The 12,128-nt window shown below is 37.6% G+C and overlaps 2 protein-coding genes across 16 annotated transcripts in view; one reads left to right on the top strand and one right to left on the bottom strand.

Annotated features, from left to right (window-relative positions):
• The window catches only part of JAZF1 (JAZF zinc finger 1), a 349,651-nt gene extending 343,884 nt beyond the window's left edge, over positions 1 to 5,767 (top strand). For all 3 annotated transcript variants that reach the window (XM_074379646.1, XM_074379648.1, XM_074379649.1), the window contains exon 5: positions 4,096 to 5,767. In XM_074379646.1, the coding sequence (XP_074235747.1) occupies positions 4,096 to 4,272 (177 nt within the window). In that variant the 3' untranslated portion in view covers positions 4,273 to 5,767. The remainder of the gene's footprint in view (positions 1 to 4,095) is intronic.
• The window catches only part of TAX1BP1 (Tax1 binding protein 1), a 103,887-nt gene that overhangs the window by 11,919 nt on the left and 79,840 nt on the right, over positions 1 to 12,128 (bottom strand). For 6 of the 13 annotated variants that reach the window (XM_074379639.1, XM_074379641.1, XM_074379638.1 and 3 more), the window contains 2 exons: positions 9,014 to 9,096; positions 8,315 to 8,411 (listed from right to left, as the gene is read on the bottom strand). In XM_074379639.1, the coding sequence (XP_074235740.1) occupies positions 8,315 to 8,411; positions 9,014 to 9,096 (180 nt within the window). Of the gene's footprint in view, positions 1 to 282; positions 4,364 to 7,296; positions 8,412 to 9,013; positions 9,097 to 12,128 lie in introns of those variants that run through there. The other 7 variants (XM_039473080.2, XM_039473082.2, XM_039473083.2 and 4 more) reach the window with 2 other exon arrangements.

Raw genomic sequence — 12,128 nt, 5'->3', positions numbered from 1 at the left:
ACAATGATAGTATCTGTTCTTTTTTATGCTCTTCTGTGTTTTCTGAATTTCTGCAATTATCTAACTGAACATACTACTTAAATGACTGAGGGAAGAGACAATTCTTTTTTTCCCTAAAGACCCCACCCAATTTACAGGACAGCCCTGTGTGCTGCCGTGCAGTATCCAGTAGGGACCTGCGTGCACCTCAGCCCTCCTGCTTTCTAGGGCTGGTGGGGTGTCCACCCTGTGGAAAATGGCTTCACTTTTAACCCCCACCATTATCACTACTGCCACCCCCAATTTGTTGTTTTAGGTTTTTTGTTTTCCTTTTTTTTTTTTTTGAGATGGGATTACAGGTGTGCACCACCACACCTTGCTAATTTTTGTATTTTTAGTAAAGACAGAGTTTCACCATGTTGATCAGGTGGGTCTCGAACTCCTGACCTTGTGATCCACTCACCTTGGCTTCCCAAAGTGCGGGGATTATAGGCCTGAGCCACTGTGCCCGGCCCCCAATTTGTTTTTTTCTCTTCTTCCTCATCAGATCCCCAAGCAACTTCATCTCCTCCATTGTGTACAACATCCAGGGCCCTGGGAAATTGGCCATTGGCCTTATCTAGGGCCAGTATCCCATGTTGTACACATGAAGGCCTGAGTATTGACAACAAAGAGCCCATACAGGAAAGGACAGGGCGGCCCAGCTTGGCATCTGGACTTGGGCTTCCTTATCTGCTTTAGAGTAGACTTTTGGAAAAGCCTCTACATCGCCTGCTGTCTACTGACTGTCCCATCAGAGGGGACAGGTAGTTCCTAATGGTAGAAACCCCCACCTAAGTCCTCCAGATTTCTACCTCCCACCTTACCCACTTCCTTCCCTTAATAGCTTCATGTCAAAGTATCATTGTAATTCCGTTTTCTCCAGACTGTTATCGCAGTCCTTCTTCCCAACTGGTAAGATTTTTCACATACCACCAGCTGGTGGTTCTAATTAACAAGTACCTATCACCTTAGGAGACTATATGAGGAAATACAGACTATGGAATCAGACATCCCTGGGTTCCTCTTCCAGTTCTGTCATTTACCAGCCATGTGATCTTGGCCAAGTCACTCACTTTCTCTGAGTCAATTCTGCCATCCAAAACATGAGTTTTAATTAAGGCAATTGACATCAAGTACCCAGAATTATAAGCTCTTAAAAAATGTTAGCAACCTTCCTTGCCCTTTTCAAGTTTTATCCCATTTTTTTTAAGACCAAAGAATTTCAGCAATTTCAGGTTTCCTGCCATTATTTATTTTTGTTATTAATGTTTTGGAAAGATCAAAGTTGTTTCAGGACTGATAAAATAAGAAGCTTTGGTGGATCTTCTCAGAGTTCCTCTAGTCTTGGAAAGAGGAAGTTCCCGTGGCCTGTAACTGGATGGATGGATGGGGGAAATGTTTTAATAGAGTCTGACTTGACCTTGCACTAACATTTGTGAGAAGGGCAACGCACTGACACTTGTGAACATTTTTAATCACAGCAGCAAAGACAAAGGAGTCATGGCACAGCAGGTTCCTTGACCAACCCTGGAAATACCTCACGTTTCTAAATGTTCTTCCTGATGATGTCTGTGTGGTGTTGGCTGTGTTTTCCTCACAGTCTCATGCCAGACACACAACATAATGTTTACATTGAAGCTGGGAATGGGCCACAGTGCTTGCTGGAATCGCCTTAGCTCTGGCTTGTCCTTCTCTTGATGAACGACAGATCTGGCTTCACATTGGATTGGCTTCTGTGGTTTTAGCAATTTCTGGTCTTAAAATCTTTTTTTTTAGCCTAGTTAGTTATAAAAACTCAGGCTTCTTTGGAATGGCTAAGCCCTAATACCATTAGAGTTGCTGTGCCTTTTATCTTGGTTAATGCTTTTGTTTTTGATTTTCTCTATTTTCTGACAAGGTATGAATGGTTGTGGGGCACAGAGGTAGCTGGATTCTTAGTGATGTGTCCTGCATCAAGTTCCCCATGAAAACAAGGACATGAAATGTTTTAGTAGCCCTTCATCCATAGAAAAGGAACCTGCTAGGTGCCCAATATTTGTTGAGCTATAAATGGGATATTACTAAGCAGGCAGGTGCACATTTCTAGCATTTGCAAGCCAGGACACTTTCCACCATATTAAAGTTGGAAGTGCTTTTCTAATGGTCATAAAACTAATACACACACACACACACACACACACACACACCCCGACAGAGTACATGGCTTAAAACAGTTACCTTTCACAGTTCTCTGGGCTGCCTGGCTCAACAAGGTGGTTCTCACATGGGGTCTCTCAGGCAGTTGCTCTAAGACACCAGCTGGGGCTAGTCATCTGAAGGCCTGCTTGGGCTGGATACACACGTTGGCCTCTTCACTCATGTGCCTGGGTCTCAGCGGGGATGGCTGGAATGGCCAAGGACTGGCAGGGCGTATCTACCTGTCAACCATCTCAGTGGGTCTGACTCTGTGACTGCCACTCCCCTCCCCTTTCCTGCCCCAGCAGGCTCTGAAACCCCCAACATGCCTCTTACCAAGACAGGAAGTACCTTATGTTTGAAAGGACTGATGTATGAAGGACAAGGCTGAGGTGCAGAAGGCCAAGAGGGCCAGGTGTTCAGGGCAGAGTGTTTGTCCTGCTTCAAATCACTGGACAACCTTCAGACTCTGAGCATAGCCAACTGCTAGCTATTTGGCACCCCTGGGCTCAAGACAGTCCAGCAGAGTTCTCTTCCAAGAACTTTAAAAAAAAACAATGTGCACTGCACATCTCTAATGTAACAGTAATCACCAAACATTTATATTTAGTTGCAACCCTTCTTCCAGACTAGTGAGGCATATAATTGGGAAATGCTGTTGTTCTAACTTCATTCACTCAGAGTTACTGAGTATCTACAGTGTGCCAGGCACTGTACTGGATATTCATGAGACAACAGCAGGGAGCTGTTGTCTGTTAGCTCTTTAAAGGCATTCCATCAAGAGTGGTAACAATATTGTGTTGGACTCCTTTAGCTGGGCAAGGGACTGGGCCTACCAGGACTGGATTTAGGCAGTATTTTAGGAAACAGCTCACTCTCCTAAAATCTGTGCTCAATAACTTTTTGTCTCAAGCTGTCTCTTCTGTGTTCCCTTACTCTCTAATCTGGCAATAGCTGACTTGGAAATTAGGAGCTATGCTCAAATACCACATCTCTGCCATCAGTTCTTAAGTCTTCCACTAATTACTTAATACCCCTGAGCCCCTTTCCTCCCCATTTAATTGCGATGAGAATTACTGGTTGTTAAATCTGTAGAGAGAGAATCTAGGAATGGAGTCTTGCATAGAATATGCTGGTGAGCTAGCAAAACCGATTAACAGAAATTCAGAAAGCATTTTGATAACTTTAACATGCAGATGCTAAGAAGTCCAGTCTTAGTGACTATATAAATAACCTTAACATTTTTAAGTTCATTGTATGTTTGGAATGCAATACTTAAGGTAAGGCCCAGTCTAACCACAGGTGCTTATTAAACATGTACAGGTGTGCAGGGGGGCAGGATTTGGGCAACAGGTAGTTTCCACAGTGGCATCAGAGATACTGGCTTAGTGCAGAGCAGAAAACTGACAAAAACTCTAGTTAAGGCATGGTAGGAAACTGTTAACATAGTTGTCTGGAAGCAAGATGTAAATTGTTATCAAATCAAAAATTTATATATACGTCAAACTTTGAGATGTGCCCCAATGTTTTTTTTTTTCTTTCTTTCTTTAGAAAGATATTGTGTTGGTCATGCTGAGGATTTGTATAGAATTGTTCACTTTCTTTAGAGTGGGAAAGATTCAGAGGATTTTCTTTCTACAGTCTGTAAGTCTGTAGAAATATTGGAAGAAATCAGCACTTCCATTTTCAGAGTAATTGAGGCACATCTGAAATGTCGAGTCAGCTGTGTGTGTGACCATCTGTACAGCCCATGACCAGCACACAACTGGAATCCTCGCAAAAGCGTGCACTCTGAACAGGTGCCATCCAGGAACTACAATTCAAACCCAAATTGAGGTTTCCCAAGTTTGACATTCTGTGAGTCCATCTAATAAGAAATATTTTTTGTATTCTCCACAGAATGTGAACGGCATAAAGTACCACGCTAAGAATGGTCACAGAACACAGATTCGTGTCCGCAAACCATTCAAATGTCGCTGTGGGAAGAGTTACAAGACAGCTCAGGGCCTGCGGCACCACACAATCAATTTCCATCCCCCGGTGTCGGCTGAGATTATCAGGAAGATGCAGCAATAACATGCTGGTCATAACTGTGCCAAGAAATCCTCACCAGCAGTTGCTGATTTTGAAAACAGCCACCTTTTTTCAGGGGAAGCATTCAGCAACCCTTTAAAGAAAAAGAATTAAATGCATGCTTTAAATTTTTTCTGTAATTTTGGAATGATGTATCTTTGTAGAGTTAATGATTTTGTACATTTGCACATGTAATCATCATACCCATTTTCATTACTTTGATATAAGGTGCTAAACAAAAAAGCTCTAGGTTCTTCAGCACATTTCCCCCAAAACAAAATAAAATTGAGGGCATGTGACATATTGTTGAATTGTACTGCAGTGAAATCAACTGGGGGGAGGAGGGGCTGGCACTGAGATTTTTTTTCCAAGATTGTAATGTGATTGAAGTTTTAAACACATCAACTCACATATGTTCAAAACCAAAATAATACCTTCATTATCAAACTGGTTACCATGCCTTACATAATGGAGTTAGTATTTGTGAGTAGAAAGACTTTAGGTAATGGAAATATAAATAAGAATGTTTAACATAATATGCTAAAAATATTTTCATATTTAAATAACATACATAAAAGGTGTGCTTTCTGTGTTTTATATTATCTTGCAAATCCTTTTGCCCTTTAAAAAGCTGGAAATCTTGCCATCTGACTTACTAGTCATTTTAGTGTTATAAATGGCATTTTGTACAAAATAGTCTTTTCAGTTCATTCATTCATTAACACACATTCATTGAGTGCCTGCTGGGTGCAAGGGATTCAATCTATGCCTCTTGATATCTGCGGACCAAGATACCAATTTAGTGAAATACTTTTCCTTGAAATCTGTTAGGAAACACTTTGAAATACTTAAGTGCAAATTTTGTGTGTGTGGAATTTAGTTATATCTTCATCTTCAGATGAAGTTTTAAAGCACTTTGTAGTTCTCTATTGCCAACAATTTAATGATGTTTATGTGTTGCCAATTCTTGCAACCACTGCCCTACCAATCCTGTGGGTTGCAACTCAGAACTAAAATTCTAAGCATGTTTCAAAGAGGAACATTTTTGTTAAGACCCCTACTGCCTCTTCTTCATGCTCATCATTTTTGAGTCTTTTCTTAAAAGGCACTTTTCTCATCACATTGTAGAGAGGTCTGCATTCTCATTGGAAATGTCTGTTTAGCTTTATAAACACTTTGCTGAAATATGAAAATGAGCCTTATTGACAATTAAGTGCTTCTTGCAGCAGGTGGTCAAAGAAAAGCATGACTATACGACCCGTTAGAGTAACCTACATCTGGACCATTCCTGAAGTTTTTCTTCACCGACAGTACCATCATGCCTTGAGTGTTCTTTTCTCCCAAGTGCTATTCCTTAAACCAGAGAGTTTACCAGTTGCCTAATTATGCAATAAAAAAATGCTTTGCGATAGCTCACTGCCCATAAAACAAACTCAGATTGCTCATAAAAAGTTATCTTCCCATGTTCCCATCTGATGATGAAAAATCTTATATCACATATAGCTAGGAAGCAGGGGTCCCTCCTCAATTTTCAGACGTTTTGAAAGGATGACAATTCTGTTAGCCAGATGAGTAAACCTCTATATTCATAAGTTCTGAATCCCTCATAATGAGGGATTTTAAAGTATTTATAGACACTGCCCTCTAAAAATTTTCTCAGATCTGAAGCATGGTCTTGGTCCTGAATATACAATGTTATCCTATGTTTAAAAGGGTGATCCAGATGACATAGTTGGTGCATAAGAAGGCCCTACTTGGCTATTTCATATCTACCTACAATTGACCAAAAAAAGTTTTTAGGCCAGCAATTATTATTTAGCTTTGCTCCTTCTAGTGCAGAGAACTAGTGCAGGCTGGATCAGTAGTTTAACAGCTAAACAGTCATAAAATAGTCATTGTGCATGTTAAATTTCTTTCAATGATAAAACAAATTCCAATTTCTATTTACTTATTCATTGTGACAGTATTACTAAACAGGTAAGGATGGGAATATTTTGTTATACTGTGTATAGTGAATGTATTGTACTGTGTCTGTGAAAACTGTGCTTTAAATTATATTTTCATATGTTTTGTTGGGGACAGAGCACATTAAGTCCGAAAGCAACAGAGGTTTGTATCAGAATTAAAGGCAACTTAATCAAAATTCCTGTCAAGAAAAGCTGCTTATAAATGTAAATGAAATCACATTTAAAATAAACTGCCTCTGACCCAAAAATAAATATGGCTCTTTATTTTCCTTAGTGTCCATTATGAAATCCAGTATCAAGTGGAAATTAATATATCTATTCAGTTCCTCATTCTATCTTAGGCTGTTCAGGTGATGCATGTAGACTTTATTCCCTTAAATTTTTGCTTTGATTAGGTTGTATTACTTTTCTATCAATCACAAATTACTTAAACTGGGACCCAGTTAACTATTTTAAAATAAGTTCTAGGCTAGTAAGGATGAACAGCATCTACTACTGGAATATTCAAAGAATACTTTTGGATTAACATGGTCCATAATTATTACCTGCAACAAAAATGCTCCTACTGTTGAACATATTGTACCCAGCTATATTCTGCTTGTCATACCACCTATCAGGAAGCTGAAACTTCCAATCTCCAAAGCTACTGCTTCCTAGGACTGCTGTGTCCTAACAGCTGGCATCTGAATGCCTAATACTGGTTTGCCCTAGACTAAAATACCTTTATAAAGGATACTAACAATACACAAACTCTGCTTCCACAAACACACACAAATGACGTAATATGCTACAGTTCACATATAGCAACACAGAATGCCACCAAGTCAAAATATTAGGTTAACATCTTCAATAGCTAGTTCACTCAGAACAAATGTAAACTATTTCGATAACTACAAAAGCAGCAAAATCAAAAGTTGGTACTTTAAATTATTCACATGCACATTATAAAAGGGAAAGAGAATACAGTTCAGAATTATTTTAAAGGCCCGACACCAAAAAAAGATGTTTAAGATGCTAGATTAATGAAAAACTTTCACAAATAAATTTGACAACAATGAAATTACAGATCTCAGACAATGTGTCCTCTTTACTGTTAGTGAGAGTTCTATACAGCAGACATAACTGAGGAAACACATTACTTTGATCTGGGTTTATGCATTGTACTTTTAATCACTTACTCAGAATATTTCAAATTTATATTCTCATCAGGAAAATTTTTAAAAGATACTGATACATATTCTGTAGTTTTATGCCACAAACACTCCTGCTATGAGATGATTTAATATGAAAACAATTATACTGACATCTCTTGTTCCATTTTCCTATTAGATATATATATATATACATACAATTTCTAGGTAGTTTAAAAATATTCAGGTTATTCTAAAATTTTGTCATAAAATTAGCAAAATGCCTGTTAATTGCTAAAACCAACATTTCACATATAAAAGCATGTGATCTCATTCTACACGCAGCTCCATTTCTAAAAATTAAAAAGTGATTTAATGGGCTAAATTATAGAGCTATCTGTATTCAAAGAACTACTTCATAAGATTATGATAAATGTTTTTTATTACATAATACTTAGTAGTCATGCTCAATCAACAAGGTCAACAGAAACTTGTAAATATTCTGCTAAATAATCTAGCACACTATACATACACATTTTTCAGTGCAGTAACATTCAAATAACCCTTGTATCCTTTATTCAGACAATTCTGCAAACTAGGGAATAAATAAAGTTATGAATGCATATGAATTTTTATTCAAGCAGGTAAGATTAACAGATTAAAATTTATTGATAAGTCAAAGACTGACCCTGATCCTAGTAACACCAAACTCAAAGTAGCTCTTGGTCAGAAAGTGCAACAGAGGGTGCATGAAAATCGTCACTCCATGGTTTCTCTGTGGTCTATTTGAGGTGATTATTTTTTTTTAACCACTAAACTGTATTAACTCATAATAAAAAGTAACTAGTCAAAATTTAGAACATTCTGATCAAAATGGGTCTGCACATGCCTTTCAAACACCTGCTGGTCATAGTCAGGAGGGAACTGCTCGCTGCACATTGGGCATACCTTCCAGTGACTTTCAACATGTTCTTCAAATTTGCTCTGATCATAGTTGGGAGGGAACATTAACTCACAGAGGGGACACTTCTTGTGAACATCAAAGCTTAAAGAAAAAGGAAAGAATTACATATTTCTAATAAATGTAGAACAATGACTTGTCCATATATGACAAGGTTCCATTTACCTAGTTAGCTGATTATAATACTAAACAACCTACCTTAAAAGTCTTTACTCCAGAAACCTCTTTCTCTGCTTCTAAATGCTTGCTATAGACAATTGTGTAACCCATTTATAGAGCCTCTAAATTTAGTTTTACAAGTAGATTAACAAAACCTTTTTTTCCCCTTAAAACTTCCCAAATTCAATCACAATTATGTGAAACTAAGCTTAGTACCAAGATTTCTTCCAGGTTTAACAGAAAATACTTTTATAAGACTGTAAGGATAAATACAACTCATAACTTCCCACCAGTGTGTTTGGTTTAATAGCTCAAAGTTTTTATGGCACTGGTTTTAAATGACTTGTATGCACCAGAATCAGTTGGAGGACACATTAAAATACACATTGCCGGGCCCTATGCCTGGTGTTTCTGGTTCAGTCAGACCAGGCCCTATAGGTGCATTTCTAACAAGTTCCCAGGGACCACCCTTTGAGAACCACTGGCCTATGTAGCCCAAATTCTACAAAGGAAAAGAAAAAAACTACCTGGAATCAAAGCAAAAGCCTGTCCCATGCCCACGTAAATGTTGACTTGGAAGATCTGGAGCAGTAGGCACATTCTCATCTTCCTAGGGGAAAAATAATTTTGGAACTTTTAGGAAAAGTAAAACCAAATAAAATTCTTTAATTCAATCAAGCACATACTGACAGTAAAAAGGAATATTACAATTCAGGAAATTTTCTCTCGTTATCATTTAATTCAACTTTCAAATAAACATGTTTGAAACTTTGCAGAGTATTTCACTATGGACTAACAGTGTGGTGTTCTTGAAATAAGCAGTATTCCGTGGAATAGAGACATACCATACCTGTATATGTAAATGAAGCTGAGAACAGTATAACTTTTCAAACCTATATATGTAGGTAACTTTTACTGACTTTATCATTCTGCAGACTGGGTGACCACTTTCTTTCTTCTGAGATAGAGTCTCATTCCGTTGCCCAGGCTGGAGTGCACTGGCACGATATCTGCTCCTGAGTTCAAGCAATTCTTGTGCCTCGGCCTCCTAAGTAGCTGGGATTACAGGTGTGCACCACCATGCCCAGCTAATTTTTGTATTTTTTAGTAGAGATGGTTTCACCATGTTGGCCAGACTGATCTCACACTCCTGGCCTCAAGTGATCTGCCCTCCTCAGTCTCTCAGAGTGTTGGGATTACAGGCGCAAGCCACCACGCCAACCCGACTTTCATAAATACTCCATGCCGGCCCTACTTTCATAAATATTGTCAGACTGCATTATTGTCCCAACTATTCTCATTTAATAAATGTAAGCTTAATTGACAAGAAAGTGTCTTTGACAAGATACATCCACTGCATGATATATAGAAATCATAAACAAGGGAAAACTAATAAAATATGTGTGAGTTTGTATATGTATATTCTTGGGCACACACAGCAGCAAATCCAACTGGATTAACACATGTTAAAGCAAAGCAATGCACTAAACGACAAGCCTCAAAACTCTGATGTAGAGGAACAAAATCCAAAATTAAATCTTTGAGAGGCTGTCAAGTGAGACTTCTAAAAATCTGTGCACCTGAGTTTTAATCACAAAGAAAACACTGCTTTGGATTCCCATGCCTGCATCCCAGCAGTCGGTCTTTAGAGATCTGTACATGCTACATCAACATCCAAATACACAGGCTCATTTAACACTAAAACCAGCCACATCACTTCATCATTTCCTTTTTATCTCTCACCAGCAGTTAGCTGCTCTCATGTCATGAACTAACGGCACATGGCCAAGTGTAGCCAGCACTGATGGGAGTCTGCATGTACCTAGGTAGGCATGCTTGCCCAGAGCTGCTATTAATGGACCAGTTAAGTTTGTCATGGGAAGGAGTACCACAAAAGTGTATATGGTGTGAAGTGCAAAGTGAATAAACAAAAGACAAAAATGAGTATTTTTGGTACTTGACTATCCCTCTGACAATTTTCCCTCTTGAAAAGTAAGAGGTGGGGTAAAATACTTTTGTTTACCTATGAGTCTCATAGGATACAACTGGGCAAAAGGACAACAGAACAGAAAACCTCATGGGGGATTAAACTGGGAGATAAAACACAAATACTTTATATATTTCAAAAATTCGATCTTCAAGTAACTAAAATCCGGACAGCTTTTAAATCTGTAGATACAAAGAAGGAAGATGATAAAGTAGTTTAATCTGCTGAGCTTAATATATATGACAGTAAATTCTAATTCTGTGCCAGGTTACTCTCACTCACAGATTTAGGCCTCCCAGCAACAATCTTTGAAACACTGAGTATGCTTCAATAACTACAAAACAGTGATAATGAACAACATTTTCTCACTCTTCTTTGAAAAAAAAATTTTTTTTTTTTGAAATGTTGAAGAAAATAATGGGAAAGATAAAATGGGGCAGGTCTTGATATTCTATTTTTTAGAATTTTTATGACAAATATTTAAAATAGAATACAACTTTCTAGGGGCCAAAAATATAATGGAACCAAAAATCTCATAACCTCCTTTCCCTGTTTTATAATAGCTAACAGCCTACACCAATTTACTACTTCCATGAATCAGCTAAAAGTAGAATGTGTAGCTAAGGTTCCAGACTCAGATAACCTGTCAGACATGTTAACCCTACTCCTTAAATACCTGGAGGGGAAAAAAAGTAGAAGTAATTTATACTTTCTAGGTTATATATAATTTGGCAATTATAACCCTATTATTCTGTTATCTTCTAACACCCATTACCTAATATAAGGGGAGAGGAGCTCAAGAGTAGAATTCTACATGTTAAAATGAGAAACAGTAAGTTCTCATGCAATAAAACTTGAACCATCTACTCAGAGCATAGGTTGAAATCACAGAGTATGCAGTATGCACTCACTGTAAGGCACCAATATATATAATAAAGTCTCTCATGATATGGACAGACAGAATGATGAGTGAAATCTTTGCCCAAGAAAACATTTATTCTATTTTACTCAACAAGACTGGTTAGTTTCAGAACCATAGTAGATTAAAAATACTTTAATTGGGAAATGAAGCTATTAAGGCAGGCCCACTGCCAGTTTAAAAGAAAATGCTGGGAAAAAGAGAAAAGATAAGAACTCTAAATATTCAATGTTAGGCATTTCACTATTATTAACAGATCATACAGCCTTACTCTACATCTTAAGAGTATGACACCATATATTGATATTTCAATTAATAAACCTTAATCATCAAAGTTATATTAAACATTGCTTAAGAAGGCCAGAAAATCATATATTGTTTTAGAAATATTTCTACCCCAAATTATTAAATTATCAATTTCGGCAGTCAAAGTTACAAACCCAAAGGTTTTAACAGCAGATTTTAAAATATCGCCACTTAGTATTTTAGCTAAACTGCTAAAATAATCTTGTAAGCAAATTTGATTGTGAATATGGTACTGAAATACATTTATGAACAATTCCAAATTTTAAGAACTACCTTTTCAGAAAACTTTTATTAATCCATTTAAAGGTCTAAGCCCCCTACTGTGTTCATGTACCTTTAGACCCATCAGCACAATACTCTTTCCATTACAAACTGTTTTTTAAGCAAAGGAAACAAGCTATGATAAACTGAGGCTCAATTTGAAACTCAA

The sequence above is a fragment of the Saimiri boliviensis genome, chromosome 10, assembly GCF_048565385.1.
Source record: "Saimiri boliviensis isolate mSaiBol1 chromosome 10, mSaiBol1.pri, whole genome shotgun sequence".
In the NCBI taxonomy this organism is placed as follows: domain Eukaryota; kingdom Metazoa; phylum Chordata; class Mammalia; order Primates; family Cebidae; genus Saimiri; species Saimiri boliviensis.
The sequence above is the reverse complement of the archived record's forward strand: the minus strand, read 5'-3'. Positions and strand labels throughout refer to the sequence as shown.